The 22319-nt window shown below is 40.7% G+C and overlaps 1 protein-coding gene across 2 annotated transcripts in view; it reads right to left on the reverse strand.

The window, feature by feature from the left end:
* Window positions 1-18970, reverse strand: part of KCNIP2 (potassium voltage-gated channel interacting protein 2) — a 530818-nt gene extending 511848 nt beyond the window's left edge. For both annotated transcript variants that reach the window (XM_056530658.1, XM_056530653.1), the window contains exon 1: window positions 18050-18970. In XM_056530658.1, coding sequence (XP_056386633.1) covers window positions 18050-18128 — 79 coding nt within the window. In that variant the 5' untranslated portion in view covers window positions 18129-18970. The remainder of the gene's footprint in view (window positions 1-18049) is intronic.
* Between the last annotated feature and the right edge of the window lie 3349 nt (window positions 18971-22319).

Genomic DNA, 22319 nt, shown 5'->3' on the forward strand with positions numbered 1-22319 from the left:
TTCATATATATCAATGAAAATGGCCCTATAACATGTGAGCTAACAGTCTTCTATAAAACCTTTACCCAAGAGGAAACCAAGGAAAACATCCATTACCAATGATCACCATTCCCATACTACCAGCACACATACAGTCAAACTTTACAAATTTATAAAAGAAAAAAAAAAAATCAGGACGAGCTCCACCCCTGAAACATCCAGGAATGCCCCTAAAATGCTCACTTTTTCGGTGGAGTTTGCATGAACCTTTCCCCAAATGTGCAATTCTTCCACTAAAATTGGAACTGTTGGCAAGTATGAGCACATAACATTCAGCGTTCACCAAGCCCATTGAATATTTTGGCAGATATAGTTGTGGTGTCCCAGAGCAGAGCACCTTCACTATCTGCTCTGTCGGGTGGTTTTTATCCCCAAGATGTCCATCTCTGATCCCACTATATAGTCAGTTATGTGGCCCATACTATTCCATAGTCCAAGAGACAAGTTATTATAATTTTTTTTTTATTGACTCTTTTTTAATTTTAAGTAAAAAATCCCATACTTTAAGGAGTTTGCATACTAAAGTCACTTATCTTCTATGAGTGTTTCATTGGAAAGGAGGGGGGGGGGGAGGGGGCGGGGATGTCTTACCACCAGGACTTTTTCCCATAACAAGAAGTGGGGATCCTGTAGATACCCTCTAGAGCAGTGTTTATGAACCAGTGTGCCTCCAGCTGTTGCAACACATCTACCAGTATGCCCGGAAAGCCAAATTTACAAAAACGTATCCTCTATCCAAAGGATAGGGGGTAAGTGGCAGATCGTGGGGGGCTTTGTGGGTGATCTCCTGCCCTGCGCCTCGACTCTTCCCATGCTTGGAGCTGTCTTGACCACATGGATCTCTATGGGAGAGTACAGTGCTTCAGCTCTCTCATAGAGACAATTGAAGGGCATAGTTAATCCCTGCTCTATGCAGGAGGAGAGCCAGAGCACCGCGTAGGAGATGGCGGGGATCCTAGCAGTCGGACCCCCCCATGATTTGACACTATCCCCTATCTTTGGATAGGGGCTACATTTTTATAAACTGGATAATCTGTTTAATCTAATGTATATGGCCACCTTAGGAGCATCACACACCCAATTATATTAGTCACAATGCTCTCGGCCAACCATGACCTCTAGAGGTTACCCGTTCCCCATGGGAAGCTCTGGAAATGACAGTGAAGTCTTCATCAGATGTATCCTATGACCTACAAAAATAAGAGCTCTATATGGCCATGTCCAGGAGCTAAAGTCAATAGATAATATCCATCTCCTGACTTCTGATTTTCCTACGAGAGAACATTTCATGCCCTTACCCTCGTTCTCTGATACGGAGCTCCCCGGCTGTGTATGTTCCAGGGTGGATAGATAGAAAAGTCTATATTTATTGCCCCACGAGGAGGATTTTCTTCTTATTTAATCTGGGAGTGATAGAAGAATCAGGATTTAATTAAAAATCTTGGCGTTTGGGGAACAGACTAAATACAGAGCGTGACCTGAAAGATGTATGGCAGATTTTAACCATTTCTTAGACTATTTCTTGTCCTCTAAACCAACATGAATGGCAAAGAACCATTAAGTCACTAAAAAACCCGAGGTGACTCTCCCTCCCCTACAAGACACTGATGGGGATGAAGCTCTCCCTGTCCTTGAGTGAAAGATCAGGCAAAATAAATTAGAAATGTCTTAAGGTTAAATAAATACAAATTTCTGTATCTATTCATTTCTTAAAGGGGTATTCAAATATTAGACAATTCTATTTAAATAAAAGACATAGGCGAGATTTAACAAAACCTGTCCAGAGGAACCAATCAGATCGCTGCTTTCATTTTCAGCAAGGCCTCTGAAAAATTAAAGAAGCAATCTGATTGGTTGCTATGGGCAACTGAGCAATGTTTTCTCTACACTGGTTTTGATAAATTTCCCCCATATAACTTACTAAAATAGTGTTAATGCAAATTGTGCTGACTTTAGTATGTTTTTGCTTGAAAAAACCCTGACAGGAAGTTGTGTAGTCCACTCATTGTCTGTGTGGTACTGCCTCCAGGTCCCGGGCTCCTCTCTCTTTCCTGACAGAAAGTTGTGTAGTCCTCTCATTGTCAGTGTGGTGTTGTCTCAGTAGCTCCTTGGCTCCACCATTCCTCCCAAAACATGCATCTGCTATTTCAGGAGATGTGGTTGGATCTTGTTTCCAAACAGAAGCCATCTCCCTGTGCTATACACATCGACATATAAATATTTTAATTGGGACATTTAGGGAAGAATGTGGTGTGCTTATATAATGCTGACTTGTGCTGAGCAATGCCACAGGCAGAGGAGCAGATAGGAAATGAATGCAGCAGGTTCAATAATCTGCTTTGTTATGCTGCAGCTCTGGGCAGAGAACTGACAGGAGTGCTGTGGGAGGGGAGAAGGCAGGGTGGGAGGGCTGTGATGAACAGGGAAATCAATGCATTCTGGGAATGGTAATATTGAGCAACGGCTCAACCAGGAATTAGTGAGAAGACATGATAGAGAAAAGTCTAAAGATGCACAAAACATAAAGATTTTTAATGGTTTCAGAACTGGGGCAGACAGGAAATATTAGCTTCATTTACCTGCGCATCATATGCAAATGAGCCAAGCAGGCATCAGGGCGGGGATATGGCGGAAAGTACTCACTCAGCTTTTGCTATAATCGTGTGATAGACAGGCCTTGAAGGGGTACTCCACTGCCCCAGCGTTCAGAACATTTTGTTCCTAACGCTGGGTGCGGGCTGTGGGGGTCGTGACGTCACGGCAATGCCCCCTCAATGCAAGTCTATGGGAGGGGGCGTGGCAGCTGCCACGCCCCCTTCCATAGACTTGCATTGAGGGGCATTGCCGTGACGTCACGACCCCCCACAGCCCGCACCCAGCATTAGGAACAAAAATTTTCCAAACATTGGGGCAGTGGAGAACCCCTTTATGGCCTATTTACTGGCCCGGACATTGCGTCGTGAATCCTCTTTTGCTTCAGAGGAAGACTGGGCCTGCGTTATAGCCTTGAACTCGACAGTGAGAAGAGACTGTGACACAGACACAGTCTTCCTCTGAAGTCATTGCGAGCAGCAGAGGATTCACAGCGCATGCCGGAGCCAGAGAACTCTTACAGGCATGCGCATGGTTCACAGGCAAGGCATGAAGGAGCCTCCCGGCCTGTCAATGACGCTTGGAGAGGTATGATTAAAGGAAAACTGTCAGCTTTCTCCCCCCGCACTAACCAGCGGTACTGGCTGGTAGGGCGGGGAACGCTGATCAGTTTGATGCTTACCGTGCCCGGATCCGCCGCACCGTTCAGCCCTAATCTTCTATTTTTGGGATATGCTAATGAGGTGCTAACTGGCACCGGCCGGGCTAACTGGCACTCTGACGTCAGTGCTGCTGGCTGCAGCGCCACCCAGCTCATCAATATTCCTCCCCTCTCTCTTCATTACAGAGCGGGGAGAAGAGGGAGAGGCGGAGGGAGGGGAGGAATATTGATGAGCTGGGCGGCGCCACGGCCAGCGGCACTGACGTCAGAGTGCCAGTTAGCCCGGCCGGTGCCAGTTAGCACATCATTAGCATATCCCGAATATAGAAGATTAGGGCCGAACGGCACGGCAGATCCGGGCACAGTAAGCATCAAACTGATCAGCGTCCCCCACACTACCAGCCAGTACCACTGGTTTGTGCGGGGGGGAGAAAGCTGACAGTTTTCCTTTAAGGCAAAAGCTTCGCAACTAGTTGCCACCACATATCCGACTACTGGGCGAATATAAGTTATATTTCAACTGTCTACAGTAACGGGGAACAGTGATGAGACTCCACTCCCTCTCTCTGCAAAGCCAAAGGATTTATGGAAATGTAGGCAGCACAAGAAAATAGTTTCAGTGATGGAATTGGAATCAATGAGGATGAAAACCCCATGCCTGCCACATTAGTTGAAATAGGTAAGAAGAAGGCATACACAAGAACCTCTACATTATTCTTTAGTTGTTGCCTATGCTTCCCTATAGAAGAAAATACATTTTCCCCCAAATTGCTTCTTTAAAACATGGATTTATCATTTAGTTGGGGGGAAGTTTTGTGAATGAGGAGAATGGCGCACTTAGGTCTGCTCCATCTATAAATCCATTGCTTTGTGCCGAGTCATTAGTGATAATAATACTGATTATTCTCATTATGAAGGAGGAGACAATACACAGCATGAGAGATCAGTAGATCTAGGTGCCAATAGTAAATTGATTATGATGTAATTACCGTCCCCGTAGAAATTGGAATTACGCTCCCAGTTATAAAGTCATAATGAAATGTGATGGCCGCATTAATTTATCGTCCTGGGATTTTCCGTCTCTGAAGACGTCGCAATTAAAATTCTGTTCTATTGTCTATATTTAAATAACAGGCCGCCGCGCTTCCTTTGGGCCAATGCTGCACCTTGATTTATGATCCATCAAAGCGCTTTGTGTGTTTTATTGCAGCCATTGTAGAATTGTGTCTAATGCAGGGACAACTAACATTAATAAAAGGCACTCCGAATGATGGAAGACTGGGTTGGGTGCCAAGTTCGCCAAATTTAGAGGCTGGCAGCATGTGCCATATGCTTTCTGTGCACAAAGAATCCACATGTTGCAGAAAGGATAGGGAATAAGTTGTCTGATTGCAGGGGTCCCGCTGATGGGGACCCCGTGATCTCCTCGCAGCACCCTGCGTTCTAAACAAATGACGGATTCCTGCGGCAGTGGTCATGACGTCACGACCATGCCACCTCGTGACATCGGCCGACACGCCCCCTCCCATAGAAATGAATGAAGGGGGCGTGGCCGTGATATCACGATCATGGCCTCTGGGTTTTAGCGTTTTGAACAAGATGTTCTGAACGCTGGAGCACGGGAGAACCCCTTTAACCCCTTAAGGACCCGGGCTTTTTCCGTTTTTTCATTTTCAATTTTTCCTCCTTAACTTTAAAAAATCATAACTCTTAAAAATTTTCACCTAAAATTATATATAATGGCTTAATTTTTGCGGCACTAATTCTACTTTGTAATGACATTAGTCATTTTACCCAAAAATCTACGGTGAAACGGGAAAAAAAATCAATGTGCGACAAAATTGATGAAAAAACACTATTTTGTAAGTTTTGGGGGCTTCTGTTTTTACGCAGTAAATTTTTTGTCAAAAATGATACCTTATCTTTATTCTGTAGGTCCATACGGTTAAAATGATCCCCTACTTGTATAGGTTTGAATTTGTATCACTTCCGAAAAAAATCATGAATACATGCAGGAAAATTTATACGTTTAAAATGGTCATCTTTTGACCCCTATAACTTTTTTATTTTTCTGTGTTCAGGGCGCTTTGAGGACTCATTTTTTGCGCCGTAATCTGAAGTTTTTAGCAGTACCATTTTTGTTCTGATCAGACTTTTTGATCACTTTTTATTCACTTTTTTGTGGTATAAAAAGTGATCAAAAATGCGCTATTTTGGACTTTTGAATTTTTTTGCGCGTACGCCATTGAACGAGCGGTTTAAAAAGCGGTATATTTTTATAATTCGGACATTTCCGCACGCGGCGATACCACATATGTTTATTTTTATTATTATTTACATAATGTTTTTTTTATTTTTGGAAATGCCGGGTGATTCAAACTTTTATTAGGGGAAGGGATAATTGAAAGGGTTAATGATTTTTTTACACTTTTCTTATGCAATATTATAGCTCCTATAGGGGGGGCTATAACATTGCATGTACTGATCTTTTACACTGATTGATCCATCTCCATAGGAATGGATCAATCAGTGTTTTCGGCGATTGATTGCTCAAGCCTGGATCTCAGGCTTGAAGCATTCATTCGGCGATCGGACAGCACAGGAGAAGGTAAGAGACCTCCTCCTGTGCTACAGCTGTTCGGGAAGCCGCGATTATACCGCGGCGATCCCGAACAGCTCCCTGAGCTAGCCGGGCACTTTTACTTTCGTTTTTAGCCGTGCAGCTTTGAGCGTGCGGCTAAAGGGTTAATAGCGCGCGGCACAGCGATCAGTGCCGCGCGCTATTAGAGGCGGGTCCCGGGTTCACTATGACGCCGGGCCCGCCGCGATATGATGCGGGGTCACCGTGTGACCCCGCGTTATATCGCAGGACCGGGACTCATGACGTACGCATACGTCATGGGTCCTTAAGAGGTTAAAGAGGTACTCCCGTAGAAAACCTTTTTTTTTTTTTTTTTTTTTTTTTAGATTAACTGATGCCAGAAAGTTAAACAGATTTGCAAATTACTTCTGTTAAAAAATCTTAATCCTTCCAGTACTTTTTAGGGGTTGTATACTACAAAATGCTTTTCTTTTTGGAATTCTCTTCTGTCCCGACCACAGTGCTCTCTGCTGACCTCTGCTGTCTATTTTAGACATAGCAAATCCCCATAGCAAACATATGCTGCTCTGGACAGTTCCTAAAATGGACATCAGAGGTCAGCAGAGAGCACTGTGGTCGTGACAGAAGAGAAATCCAAAAAGTAAAGCATTTCCTCTGTAGTATACAGTGCCTAAAAAATACTGGAAGGATTAAGATTTTTTAATGGAAGTAATTTACAAATCTGTTAAACTTTCTGGCACCAGTTGATTTAAAAAAAAAAAAGTTTTCCGCGGGAGTGCCCCTTTAAATCTCTAACTTGTCGATTCGCATTGGAGAAATGTTGCACATTTGTTGCAGACTATCCTTATTTACAGGGAAGGCAAGATCTGCAGATTGGTTAAGAGAATGTGTCGGACATAATTCACATTTCTGAACTGCTGACACTGTTAGAGGTTGTTAGGACAAGAAGACACATGACACCTCTCATATATGTGTCTGTGCCTCCATAATGTAGAAAAAAGTTTTAATTCTCTAGTGTAAAGAGTCAAAGAGGTGTTCCCAAGCCCCCTAAAGGGATAAAGAGTGGAACACCTACCCGCTCCCCTTCCCATCCCTGTCCCTGCATGCCAGTCTGCTGGAAGCCGAGCCCCGTTTCCAAGTACCCTTTCTGTGCTGTGCATATAAATTGTTAACATGTGTGAGATTTGGAAACAGGGCTCGGCTTCCAGCTGACTGTCAATCAAAGTGGGACAGGGATGAGAAGGGGGAGCGAGGAAGCACCCCAGCCCTCGGCACTTTAGGGGCTTTAAAGGGGTATTAAAGGGGTATTCCAGGCAAAAACTTTTTTTTATATATCAACAGGCTCCGGAAAGTTAAACAGGTTTGTAAATTACTTCTATTAAAAAATCTTAATCCTTCCAATAGTTATTAGCTTCTGAAGTTGAGTTGTTTTTTTCTGTCTAACTGCTTTCTGATGACTCACGTCCCGGGAGCTGTGCAGTTCCTATGAGGATATTCTCCCATCATGCACAGCTCCCGGGACGTGACATCATCATTGAGCAGTTAAACAGAAAACTTCAGAAGCTAATAACTATTGGAAGGATTAAGATTTTTTAACAGAAGTAATTTACAAATCTGTTTAACTTTCCGGAGCCAGTTGATATATAAAAAAAAGTTTTTGCCTGGAATACCCCTTTAATTTGCATATTCTGCCCCAAAGTCTGCAATTAAATATCTGTACTAAAATTTGCATGTTGGGGTTGAATTCTTTTGCTGCAAATCTGCAAAATCAGCCATATTTCCGTTTTGTGTGGCTCTATCCACAATGTCCCAATGTCCAATTGCCATCAGAAAAATCCATTGCTTACCTACAACAGCAATCCAAGGGCAACCCTCAAATTTCTGATGAGGATATTCACTCCGAGGCTATGTTCACGACTGGACATTTCGCACATTTGATCATTCTGGCGGGCGCTAAGACCGCTCGCAAATGCGCCGTTGTATAGACAGCAATGCATTTGCAAGCTGAATCCGCAGAAATAATAGACATGTCTATTCTTTCTGCACTTGCCAGAATCCGAATTTCCATGACAGAAATTTTGCTGTTTGAACAGTGCAGCAGAATCCCATTAAAATCAATGGGACTCTGCTGCAGCGGAGTCTCCGTGTAGAGTATTTCAGCGGAATTCTGCTCAGAAATTCCACCGTGTGAACGTGGCCTGATACAGCAGATTTTGCCACCATTTCAAACAGAGATTAGCCCCATACAATGTGCTCAAATCCACCTCCTGGCCACGTGATGTGTTTTACCTACAGAAGTGTGTCAGTAAGTAAAGGGTTACTTATTTTTTCCACATATGGATGTTGACAAGAGAGAAATCGGAACCATATAAACTACACTGCAAATTAGGTGAGATTTTGTAAGGAAGATGTATTAGGAGTTTATTTTATTTATTTATCTTCTTTTAATCTTTTTTTATTGTCTAATTTTTTGTTTGTTTTTTTGTTTGTTTGTTTTTTTGATGCTTTTAATGCTTATATGTCTCTTGGTAACCTACTCTTTAAACATTTTACTTTCTCTCGTGTGAACTTGCTGGCCTTTTGAATGTATCTTCTTTACATTATTTTGTTGTTCTGTATTTTTTGCTCCAAAAACCTTTTAAACAAAATAGAAATGGCTTCTGTCCTGTTCTTAGTCTCTTGTGCTCTTGGTTTTCCCAAAGGAAACCTGTCCCCATCTTCCCTCACAAGCCGAGACCCTTTTGGGAGTATGAGGTTGAGTGTATGAAGTGGTTATTTATTGTTTGCACTGCACCAGAACGAAATCTGCCACAATTACTTGGGAATGTGCGTCACAACAATAAATAAAAAGGAAAACAACATAAATAATAAGGTTATAAACACCCAAACAAACAACAACATAAAAAAGACACTATATGAAAATCCCCTATTTAATTTTATTTAAAATCATTTGCAGAAAAACAGCAGTTTCTTTTGCTTATATAGTGCAGCAGAGGCTATCATTAGAAAATAATGTAGAGGTTCTTGTGCATGCCTTGTGTTTACCTGTTTAGCTGATGTGGCAGGCATGGGGTTTTCAGCCTTACTGATTCCAATTCCATCACTGATATGATTTTCTAAGTATGCCTACATTTCCCATGAATCCTCAGGCATAGAGAGGAGGGGGTGGAGTCTCATCATGGCACCTGGTGGTCTAATTTTGTTGCTAAACTCCAGCAGCTTGAACCGCTGATACTCGTAAGTGGGTTGGTGTCACATTATGTGCAGTTAGGATGCATTTTCTTGTCCAAAGTGCATTTTTTGGAGAGGTGTTGCCATGTGGCGAAAGTGATTTGACCCATAATTACAACTGAGGGGTTTAATGAATAGTTGAGTTCTGTACGTCCCAGATGTGCTCAATCGGATTCAGGTCTGGGGAACGGGCAGGACAGTCCATAGCATCAATGCCTTCCTCTTGCAGGAACTGCTGACACACTCCAGTCACATGAGGTTTAGCATTGTCTTGTATTAGGAGGAACCCAGGGCCAACCGCACCAGCATATGGTCTCACAAGGGGTCTGAGGATCTCATCTCGGTACCTAATGGCAGTCAGGCTACCTCTGGCAAGCACATGGAGGGCTGCGCGGCCCCCAAAGAAATGCCAACTCACACCATTACTGACCCACCGCCAAACCGGTCATGCTGGAGGATGTTGCAGGCAGCAGAACGTTCTCCTCAGTGTCTCCAGACTCTGTCACGTCTGTCACATGTGCTCAGTGTGAACCTGCTTTAATCTGTGAAGAGCACAGAGTGCCAGTAGCGAATTTGCCAATCTTGGTGTTCTCTTGCAAATGGCAAACATCCTGCATGGTGTTGGGCTGTAGTTACAATCCCCACCTGTGGATGTCGGGCCCTCATGGAGTCTGTTTCTGACCGTTTGAGTGGACACATGCACATTTGTGGCCTGCTGGAGGTCATTTTGCAGGGCTCTGGCAGTGCTCCTTCTGCTCCTCCTTGCACAAATGTGGAGGTAGCGGTCCTGCTGCTGGATTGTTTCCCTCCTATGGCCGCCTCCATGTCTCCTGATGTACTTGCCTGTCTCCTGGTAGCACCTCCATGCTCTGGACACTACGCTGACAGACACAGCAAACCTTCTTGCCACAGCTCGCATTGATGGGCCATCCTGGATGAGCTGCACTACCTGAGCCACTTGTGGGTTGTAAACTCCGTCTCATGCTACCACTAGAGTGAAAGCACCGCCAGCATTCAAAAGTGACCAAAACATCAGCCAGGAAGCACAGGAACTGAGAAGTGGTCTGTGGTCACCACTTGCAGAACCACTCCTTTATTGGGGGGTGTCTTGCTAATTGTCTATAATTTCCACCTGTTGTCTGTTCCATTTGCATAACAGCATGTGACATTGATTGTCAATCAGTGTTGCTTCCTGAGTGGACAGTGGGATTTCACATAAGTGCGATTGACTTGGAGTTACATTGTGTTGTTTAAGTGTTCCCTTTATTTATTTGAGCAGTGTATCTACATCCCATAGAGATAGCAGCAGCAGTATACAGATAGAGATGAAGGGGAGGTGTATAACTACTATACATACTGATCCCATAGAGATAGCAGCAGCAGCAGTATACAGATAGAGCTGAAGGGGAGGTGTATAACTATTATATATACTGATCCCATAGAGATAGCAGCAGTATACAGATAGAGCTGAAGGGGGAGGTGTATATCTACTATATATACTGATCCCATAGAGATAGCAGCAGCGGTATACAGATACAACTGGAGGGGAGGTGTATAAGTACTATATATCCTGATCCCATAGAGATAGAAGCAGTATACAGTTAGAGCTGAAGGGGGAGGTGTATAACTACTATACATACTGATCCCATAGAGATAGCAGCAGCGGTATACAGAAAGAACTGGAGGGGAGGTGTATAAGTACTATATATCCTGATCCCATAGAGATAGCAGCAGCGGTATACAGATAAAACTGGAGGGGAGGTGTATAAGTACTATATATACTGATCCCATAGAGATAGCAGCAGCGGTATACAGATACAACTGGAGGGGAGGTGTATAAGTACTATATATCCTGATCCCATAGAGATAGCAGCAGTATATAGATAGAGCTGAAGGGGGAGGTGTATAACTACTATATATACTGATCCCATAGAGATAGCAGCAGCAGTATACAGATAGAACTGGAGGGGAGGTTTATAAGTACTATATATCCTGATCCCATATAGATAGAAGCAGTATACAGTTAGAGCTGAAGGGGGAGGTGTATAACTACTATATATCCTGATCCCATAGAGATAGCAGCAGCGGTATACAGAAAGAACTGGAGGGGAGGTGTATAAGTACTATATATCCTGATCCCATAGAGATAGCAGCAGCGGTATACAGATAAAACTGGAGGGGAGGTGTATAAGTACTATATATACTGATCCCATAGAGATAGCAGCAGCGGTATACAGATAAAACTGGAGGGGAGGTGTATAAGTACTATATATCCTGATCCCCTAGAGATAGCAGCAGCAGCGGTATACAGACACAACTGGAGGGGAGGTGACACAACTGGAGGGGAGGTGTATGAGTACTATATATCCTGATCCCATAGAGATAGCAGCAGTATACAGATAGAACTGGAGGGAAGGTGGATAACTATTATATATACTGATGTAATCCTGGACCCTTTAAAACAGTGGTCTCCAAACTGTGACCCTTCAGGTGTTGCAAAACTACAACTCCCAGCATGCCCGGACCGCCAACGGCGGTCCGGGCATGCTGGGAGTTGTAGTTTTGCAACTTCTGGAGTGCCGTAGTTTGGAGACCACTGCTTTAAATTATTGTGTAGTGCTATGTATAAGTTTCCACATACTGCAAGTCTTCCGCATGATGCCAAAATAAAAGATTTATGTTTGATTCCCGGAATAGACTGTGTGCCCACAAAGATGCCATTCACCGTCTACCACAGGTGGAAGAAGCCTTTGATTGACTGCATTGTTTTATTCCATTCATTTCTTACTTATAGCAGACGCCTTGTGTTATATAAACAGACATATTTGTTGTAAAGCTGAAGATCCATCATAGCTACGTACAGAATGAGTACACAGCGGGGGAGGGGTGACTGCGGGCACCTACACATTATATCTATTATTATAGTAGTTATATTCTTGTATATAGGAGCAGTATTATAGTAGTTATATTCTTGTATATAGGAGCAGTATTATAGTAGTTATATTCTTGTATATAGGAGCAGTATTATAGCAGTTATATTCTTGTAGATAGGAGGCAGTATTATAGTAGTTATATTCTTGTATATAGGGGCAGTATTATAGTAGTTATATTCTTGTATATAGGAGCAGTATTATAGTAGTTATATTCTTGTATATAGGAGCAGTATTATAGTAGTTATATTCTTGTATATAGGGGCAGTATTATAGTAGTTATATTCTTGTATATAGGAGCAGTATTATAGTAGTTATATTCTTGTATATAGGAGCAGTATTATAGTAGTTATATTCTTGTATATATGAGGCAGTATTATAGTAGTTATATTCTTGTATATAGGAGCAGTATTATAGTAGTTATATTCTTGTATATAGGAGCAGCATTATAGTAGTTATATTCTTGTATATAGGAGCAGTATTATAGTAGTTATATTCTTGTATATAGGAGCAGTATTATAGTAGTTATATTCTTGTATATAGGAGGAGTATTATAGTAGTTATATTCTTGTATATAGGAGCAGTATTATAGTAGTTATATTCTTGTATATAGGAGCAGTATTATAGTAGTTATATTCTTGTATATAGGAGGCAGTATTATAGTAGTGATATTCTTGTATATAGGAGCAGTATTATAGTAGTTATATTCTTGTATATAGGAACAGTATTATAGTAGTTATATTCTTGTACATAGGAGCAGTATTATAGTAGTTATATTCTTGTATATAGGAGCAGTATTATAGTAGGTATATTCTTGTATATAGGAGCAGTATTATAGTAGTTATATTCTTGTATATAGGAGCAGTATTATAGTAGGTATATTCTTGTATATAGGAGCAGTATTATAGTAGTTATATTCTTGTATATAGGAGCAGTATTATAGTAGTTATATTCTTGTATATAGGAGCAGTATTATAGTAGTTATATTCTTGTATATAGGGGACAGTATTATAGTAGTTATATTCTTGTAGATAGGAGGCAGTATTATAGTAGTTATATTCTTGTATATAGGGGCAGTATTATAGTAGTTATATTCTTGTATATAGGAGCAGTATTATAGTAGTTATATTCTTGTATATAGGAGCAGTATTATAGTAGTTATATTCTTGTATATAGGGGCAGTATTATAGTAGTTATATTCTTGTATATAGGAGCAGTATTATAGTAGTTATATTCTTGTATATAGGAGCAGTATTATAGTAGTTATATTCTTGTATATATGAGGCAGTATTATAGTAGTTATATTCTTGTATATAGGAGCAGTATTATAGTAGTTATATTCTTGTATATAGGAGCAGCATTATAGTAGTTATATTCTTGTATATAGGAGCAGTATTATAGTAGTTATATTCTTGTATATAGGAGCAGTATTATAGTAGTTATATTCTTGTATATAGGAGGAGTATTATAGTAGTTATATTCTTGTATATAGGAGCAGTATTATAGTAGTTATATTCTTGTATATAGGAGCAGTATTATAGTAGTTATATTCTTGTATATAGGAGGCAGTATTATAGTAGTGATATTCTTGTATATAGGGGCTGTATTATAGTAGTTATATTCTTGTATATAGGAGCAGTATTATAGTAGTTATATTCTTGTATATAGGAACAGTATTATAGTAGTTATATTCTTGTACATAGGAGCAGTATTATAGTAGTTATATTCTTGTATATAGGAGCAGTATTATAGTAGGTATATTCTTGTATATAGGAGCAGTATTATAGTAGTTATATTCTTGTATATAGGAGCAGTATTATAGTAGGTATATTCTTGTATATAGGAGCAGTATTATAGTAGTTATATTCTTGTATATAGGAGCAGTATTATAGTAGTTATATTCTTGTATATAGGAGCAGTATTATAGTAGTTATATTCTTGTATATAGGAGCAGTATTATAGTAGTTATATTCTTGTATATAGGAGCAGCATTATAGTAGATATATTCTTGTATAAAGGAGCAGTATTATAGTAGTTATATTCTAGTATATAGGAGCAGTATTATAGTAGTTATATTCTTGTATAAAGGAGCAGTATTATAGTAGTTATATTCTTGTATATAGGGGGCAGTATTATAGTAGTTATATTCTTGTATAAAGGAGCAGTATTATAGTAGTTACATTCTGCATATGCGAAAATAAAATGCGAATATTACGAATATGCAAATTTAGCATATGGCCTATGCCGCTCAACACTAGAAGACAGTATTATAGTAGTTATGTAACAGTCAAGTAGAAGTGAAAGGACGGATCACTCACCGGATCTATCGTGTCAAGCAGGATTTTCTTTATTTCAAGTACCGCATAGTGGTACACAAATGCGGGGCGGGTGGGGGGGGGGATTCTCGGGTGAGACACAGAAGGGACGAGGCAGAAGCCTTATTGTTCCAGCAAGGAACTTCTTCCGGCCTCCTAAGGAGGTTGTCTGGGCATGCTGGGCGTTGTAGTTTTGCAACAGCTGGAGGCACCCTGGTTAGGAAACACTGCTCTACAGAGAGCCTTTTTACCTTAAAACACTGTCCTGATATGCTGGGAGTTGTAGTTTTGCAATGGCTGGAGGCACCCTGGTTAGATAACACTGAGATAGAGGATAACTAGCTTACCAGAGGGGATTCGACCACTAGGACCCTCAAATATAATAATGAAGGTTAATGACGTGGCAGCACACATACCTGACCACTACCGAAGGCTGTCTGGGTATGTTGGGAGTTGTAGTTTTGCAACAGCTGGAGGCACCCTGGTTGGGAAACACTGCTCTAAAAAATGCCTTTTTTTTTCCTTAAAATGCTGTCCGCGCATGCTGGGAGTTGTAGCTTTGCAACAGCTGGAGGCACACTGGTTGGGAAACACTGCTCTAAAAAATGTGGATAACTAGCTTATCAGAGGGGATTCGACCACTGGGACCCTCAAATATAATAACAAAGGTTAATGACGTGGCAGCACACATACCTGACCACTACTCCATTCACTCTCTATAGGGCTTCTGAATATCGGGGTAAGTATTAATACTGGAGTTCATATCATGCTTTTTAGCTCTGTTGAAAAATACTGTATTTCAAAGCAGATCTAGTTGTGACCTAATGTGAACCAGTGTTTCCCCCAAAATGAATTTATCCCCTTGTGTCCCCATTTTACCTATATATTATGAATCCATCTGTAACTTTCCTTTATTATGTAATGAATTGATGGAAGAAGCTGCAACTTCAGCCCAATGCAGTGTTTCCCAACCAGGGTGCCTCCAGCTGTTGCATAAATAAAACTCCCAGCATGCCCAGACACCCCGTGTCTGTCCGGGTATGCTGGGAGTTGTAGTTTTACAACAGCTGGAGGCACCCTGATTGGGAAACACTGTAATAATGGATATTTTGAAGCCTTTTTGTCTTTTAACACTCTTTAATCTGCTTCCCGTGATGGTAGTTGTCTGGGAGAATGCAGCAACATTGTCGCAACAAAAGTAAACAGGGTCAAGTTCAATTTGTATGGATTCAAACAGACAGAAACGGAATCTATCAAGTTTGAGCATCTATCTATTTTTATAATATTTCAAAATAAAGGAGTAAAATGTGCTGTATTATTTATTTATATATTTATTTATACATTTATTGTAAATTTTTTACACAATAAATATAAATATATTTAGGTATTTATGCATGTATGTATGTATTTGTTTATTTATTTGTGTGCGTATATATATATATATATATATATATATATATATACAAATAAATAGATAAATACATTCATATATAAATATATCTATATATATATATATATATATATATAAATATATCTATATCTATATATATATATATATATATATACACATTCATATATATATATATATATATATATATATATATACACACACATACACACAAAAATAAATAAATACATTCATATATAAATATATATATATATATATATATATATATATATATATATATATATATACACACACAAATAAATAGATAAATACATTCATAAATAAATACATAAATATATTTAAAAATATTGTGTAAAAAAATACATTAAATAAATAATACAGAGAGGGGAATGCACATTATTATTACTTTATTGGGAAAAAAAATCTTGGTAGAGAAATAAAAAAAATATACATACGGTACATGAATAAATAAATAAAAACATAAATATATTTCAATTTATTTGTGTATTTTTGTATCTTGCCCCCAGTTGTTGCAAACCTACAACTCCCAGCATCCTTGGACAGTCTACAAAAAGGATGACGGGGACTGCACACAGCACATAAAGGGTCAAATCAAGAGACAAGTACCTGCCATGTATAATAATGGTTGGTAATCTGAAAACAGCCAAAATGGGCAAGTTACCCAATTAGTGTAACTCACATTGGCTTTATGGGGTAAATGTTGGGGTAAATGTTGGTGGTAATGTTGGGGTAAATGTTGGTGGTAATGTTGGGGTAAATGTTGGGCGTAATGTTGGTAGTAATGCTGGGGGTAATATTGGTCTTTGTAAAGCGCAGTGTTTCCTAACCAGTGTGTCTCCAGCTATTGCAAAACTACAACTCCCAGCATGCCCGGACAGCCGTTGGCTGTCCGGGCATGCTGGGAGTTGTAGTTTTGCAAAAGCTAGAGGCATCCTGATTGGGAAACACTGCCGTACGCAAATCAAATTTGCAGTCCCTGAATCTCTTTGCCAGTCCTGAGATTTAGGAACCTTCATCCTTTACCAAACCCCATCCATCTCTAATGCACCGTCATTTCAACGCAGATTTATAGACAAACCCTTGAAGAAAACATTACAGCGAAAAGCAAAAAAATAAATCAAAAAAATAATTTTTCAGCCACGCTTAACTCTCTCCATGATTTCCTGCAAAAGGTCAAAGGAATAATTTGCTTTTCGTGTTGATAAGAATATTCCAACACAACCATCCAAGCTGTAGGTGTATGCAAATCTACACCTGCACACAACACACATCCTCCAGGCAGCCCTATGTCAATGTGCTAATGATGAGTGACAGGCAATCTGTGTGTGTAGGACTACAACTACAACTCCCATGATGTGCTATGACTAGCTTTATGGCATGCTGTCACTTGTAGTTCACCTGTTATAGAGCCGTTCCCTGTTGGTTCCAATTACTACCCTACATTACATGAACCCCAGGCTTGAGCCTATGATCGAGCCTGTCATCCAGAATTATGGGGCAATTCTATGACTCTCCAAACTGACTCCTCTCTCCAACTTTCCGAGTGCAACATACTGGGTATTACTACCCAATATCCTCAACTTTCCAAGTTTAACATTCTGGGCATCACTACCCAATATCCTCAACTTTCCAAGTTTAACATTCTGGGCATCACTACCCAATATCCCCAACTTTTCGAGTTTAACATAATGGGCATCACTACCCAATATCCAAAACTTCTCTAGTTTAATATACTGGGCATCACTACCCAATATCCAAAACTTCTCGAGTTTAACATACTGGGCATCATTACCCAATATCCTCAACTTTCCAAGTTTAACATTCTGGGCATCACTACCCAATATCCCCAACTTTCCGAGTTTAACATACTGGGCATCATTACCCAATATCTCCAACTTTCCGAGTTTAACATACTGGGCATCACTACCCAGTATCACTAATTGTCCATGTTTAACATACTGGGCATCACTACCCAGTATCCCCAACTTTTCAAGTTTAACATATTGGGCATCACTACCCAGTATCCCCAACTTTCTGAGTTTAACATACTGGGCATCGCTACCCAGTTTCCCATACAGCGTAATAATTTGCCAGTAGTTTATTTGCCACCTATATCTGGTGTCACCAATGCCCAGCAAACCAAAGTCCATCAGTGCAACAATGTATCCACCTATGGTATAGTGTTGGTGAGTGTTCTTAAAGGGATGCTGCTCATTTTCCTTAAGCAAAGGAGGAGAAGAACGGACTTACCAGTAAGCTGATCATACGATCCATCCAGATCTCTTGAATCTGAGAGGTTATCTTTCCTACCTTTACTCCTCATCTTCATACGGAGGTAATGAGTCCCAACTCAGTAGGGACTCATTAGGGTTATAGGTTGAACTTGATGGACTCTGGTCTTTTTTCAACCTTATGAACTGTGTTACTATGTAAATGTGCAGATCTGGGATCAGAAATAGTCTCTCGCCTCCTAAACCCTTAAAAATCCTCAGGTTCTCAAGATTTACCACTAGATTCTAAAGAGAAAAAAATTAATCCTTCTGTCCAAGGGGGGGGGAAATCACTCCAGGAGATAAAGGGTTAAATAGTTCCTTCCACACATGGATGCCTGGTCCTGCTGCTGTATGCCGGTGCTTGTTGTAGTCCAGGATATGCTGTGAGTGTTGATGCTGGTTGTTGTAGTCCAGGGTCTGCTGTGGTCCAGGGTGGCTGGAGGAGGAGAGAGATGCTGGAGGAGGGTGGGGGGCATTCAGTTGCCCTCCAGCTGATAATCCCAGTGTCAGCCCCTTCTCTCCTGCCTCTCACTCCTCTCCATGTGATGAGGAGAAGGCAGATCTGTGCTCAGCGCTGCTCGCAGTTTCCAGGAGGAGTTAGCTCATTCCTTCTCCAGTTCTCTGTTCTGCTGTTCCTTGTGGTGTCTTGGAATAAGTTTGGTTCCTTCTGTCTCCGGTGGCTGGCAGGGGCCGGGGGCATCTCTTCTTACCATCCACTACATCTGCACAGCTCTGTACACTGTGTCATATGCTGGGCACAGATGTGGGCTACGCTACCAGCAGCAACATGGAGGGTTCTATTGGCTGGAGGCAGAATTAACTGCTTGTGTGCTAAAGGGAAGGGGAATTACTGTATAAGTGTGTAATATCTATCATCCATCTTATATCTATGATATATCTATCCTCTATCTACCCCCCCCTCTCTCTTTCTCGCTGTATATCTATACTTGTCCTCTCTTCTCTCATCTACCTATCTATCTATCTATCTCATATCTATCTCATATCTATCTCACATCTATCTATCTCACATCTATCTATCTCATATCTATCTCACATCTATATATCTCATATCTATCTATCTCATATCTATCTATCTCATATCTATCTAATCTCTTCTCTCTCTCTCTCTCTCTCTCTCTCTCTCTCTCTATATATATATATGTCATCTATCTGATATTTATCTATCTCATATCTATCTATCTATCTCATATCTATCTATCTATCTATCTATCTCATATCTGTCATCTATATAGCTCATATCTATCTTATATCTGTCTATCTATCTATCTATCTATCTATCTATCTATCTATCTATCTATCTATATCTATCTATCTCATATCTATTTATCTTTCTCATATCTATCTATCTCATATCTATCTACCTCTCTCATATCTATCTTTTGATCTCATAACTATTTATCTCTCTCATATCTTTCTACACAAACAAACAAAAATTACAGCAGTACACTGCTAGCACAAAGCCATATATAAAATATGATATGCTATACTGCTATAGTAAAAAAAAAAAATAGAGGTACTTAGCTTACAATTTGGCCAAATAGTATGTACCATCCCACTATGATAAGGTGACCTCGTTGGGGCAGACCCTACACTATGAATACGCCTCTGAGCATTCAGTTACCAGGCTTGTAAGGTCTGATATATTCAGCACCTTATAAAATGGGTGGGGTACAGGAACCAACATGGAGGCATCTATCTATCTATCATCTATCTAATAACTATCTATCATCTATCTAATATTTATCTATCTAATATCTATCGATCTATCTCTATCTCATATCTATCTATCTATCTCATATCTATCTCATATCTATCTATCTACCTATCAATATCATATCTATCTATCTATCTCTATCTCATATCTATCTATCTATCTATCTATCTCTATCTCATATCTATCTATCTATCTCATATCTATCTATCTATCTCATATCTATTATCTATCTCATATCTATCTATCTCATATCTATCTATCTATCTCATATCTATCTATCTCTCTCATATCTATCTATCTATCTCATATGCATCTAATATCTATCTATCTATCTATCTCATATGTATCTAATATCTATCTATCTATCATCTATCTTGATAATAAAGTATGTTTACCTACACTTTCATGTTACACCATACCACTATATGTGCCAAGTGACAAACTCAGCTCTCCCCAATCTAACCATGTCCGCTAGCGAACATATACCATAGCAGACTTAATTTTATTAAGCCCAAAGGAGTTTTTCTCCTTATTTCTTATTTATTATAAGCCAATGGGGAGGCCGAGAGCCCGAACATATGTAGTAGGTAATACGACAGGAGGCGGAGAGGGTTATTGAACAAATAGCGTAGGCAAAGCCGAGGGAGGAGGTGGGAGCGGAGTCTGGGGGCTGAGGCTTTGGGTTACTCATCACCTACTTCTTGTGGAAGTTCAGGTGCGGAATTCACATACAAATTCCTCCATAAAGTACAATGTAAGTGATTGGGGTGCCCCAAATGTCATTCCCTCACAGGGGAAAACATCTACCGCAAACAAATTTACTGTATACAAGTGGATATTCAGATTCCAGACACTTTTATCTATGTGTCTATCTATCCATCTCTCTCTCAGTATGCAACTTTAAAGGGGTACTCCACTGGCCGGGGTTTGGAACATTTAGTTCTGAACGCTGTGTGCGTGCTGCGGGGGTCGTGACATCACGCCACACCCCCTCAATGCAAATCTATGGAAGGGGGCATGCTCCAAACGCTGGCCAGTGGAGTACCCCTTTAAGAAGGCCTTCTATTTTTGTGTATACAGCTCCTATGCAAATGCATTTGTCTCTATAATCACAATGGTTAGATATTTGTTAAAAAAAAATAAAGGGGGTCCTACAAGTGGCCATATTGAATTGGGTGCACACAGAAGACATTGGGGGACATTTGTCAAAACCTGTGTAGAGGAAGAGCGGTGCAGTTGCCCATAGCAACCAATCAGATTGCTTCTTTCATTTTTAAAGAGGCCTGTGAAAAATGAAAGAAGCGATCTGATTGGTTGCTATGGGCAACTGCACCACTCTTCCAATAGACAGGTTTTGATAAATCTCCCCCATTGTCCTTAGCACAACCAAGATGATGCTGTGCCCCTGATGCTAACGTCCGAATACCCCCCCCCCCCCTCACGCCACCATATTGGCATCACACCCATCAGTTCACAGACATAACAATAGGGTATAATGGGGTAAACATGGAGTAGATGCAAAAAGTGACCAGAGAAAAGACACTGGGGGACATTTATCAAAACCTGTCCAGAGGAAAAGTTGCTGAGTTTCCCATAGCAACCAATCAGATCGCTTCTTTCATTTTCCATAGGCCTTTTTAAAAATGAAAGAAGCGATCTGATTGGTTGCTATGGGCAACTGGGCAACCTTTCCTCTGGACAGGTTTTGATAAATCTCTCCCACTGAATTCAGAGCCGGCTCAGATTTTAAAGGGGTTATCCAGGATTAGAAAACACATAACTGTTTTGTTACTAAGACATCGCCACTCTTGTCCTCAGTTTGTGTGTGGTATTGCAGCTCAGGTCCAAAAAGTAAATGGAGCAGAGTTGTAATACCACACACAACCTAAGGACAGGTGTGGTGCTGTTTATGGAAGAAACCAGCTCTTTTTTCTATTCCTAAATCATCCCTTTAAATGGGTACTGCAGCTGAAACTAGGGAATGCGGTAGACGCCATGCATTCCCTTGATTTTAATGGGAGCTTAGAAGAGACCCGAATCCAGCACCCGGCAATCATCGACTCTCCCATTAAAAATTAATGGAGCACGGCACGTCTAGCGGTAGACGACATGTGCTCCCCACTAATAGGGGATGAGTTCATTTCGGCTGCAGTATTCCTTTAATGCCTTAAAGGGGTACTCCGGTGCTCAGCGTTTGGAACAAACTGTTCAAAGCGCTGGAGCCGGGAGCTCGTGACATCATAGCCCGCCCTCAGATGGTGTCACGCTCCGCCCTTTCAATGCAAGTCTATGGGAGGGGGCGTGACGGCCGTCACGCCCCCTCCCATAGACTTGCATTGAGGGGGCGGGGCATGACATCGTGAGAGGGCGGGGCTATGATGTCATGAGCTCCCGGCGCTGGCTCCAGCATTCGGAACAGTTTGTTCCAAACGCTGAGCAGCGGAGTACCCCTTTAAGGGCACAGCCAATTTTTTATGTTTTGTCTTGCCTTTAAGAGACATTGTAATGACAC

The sequence above is a fragment of the Hyla sarda genome, chromosome 7 (assembly GCF_029499605.1).
Source record: "Hyla sarda isolate aHylSar1 chromosome 7, aHylSar1.hap1, whole genome shotgun sequence".
In the NCBI taxonomy this organism is placed as follows: Eukaryota; Metazoa; Chordata; class Amphibia; order Anura; family Hylidae; genus Hyla; species Hyla sarda.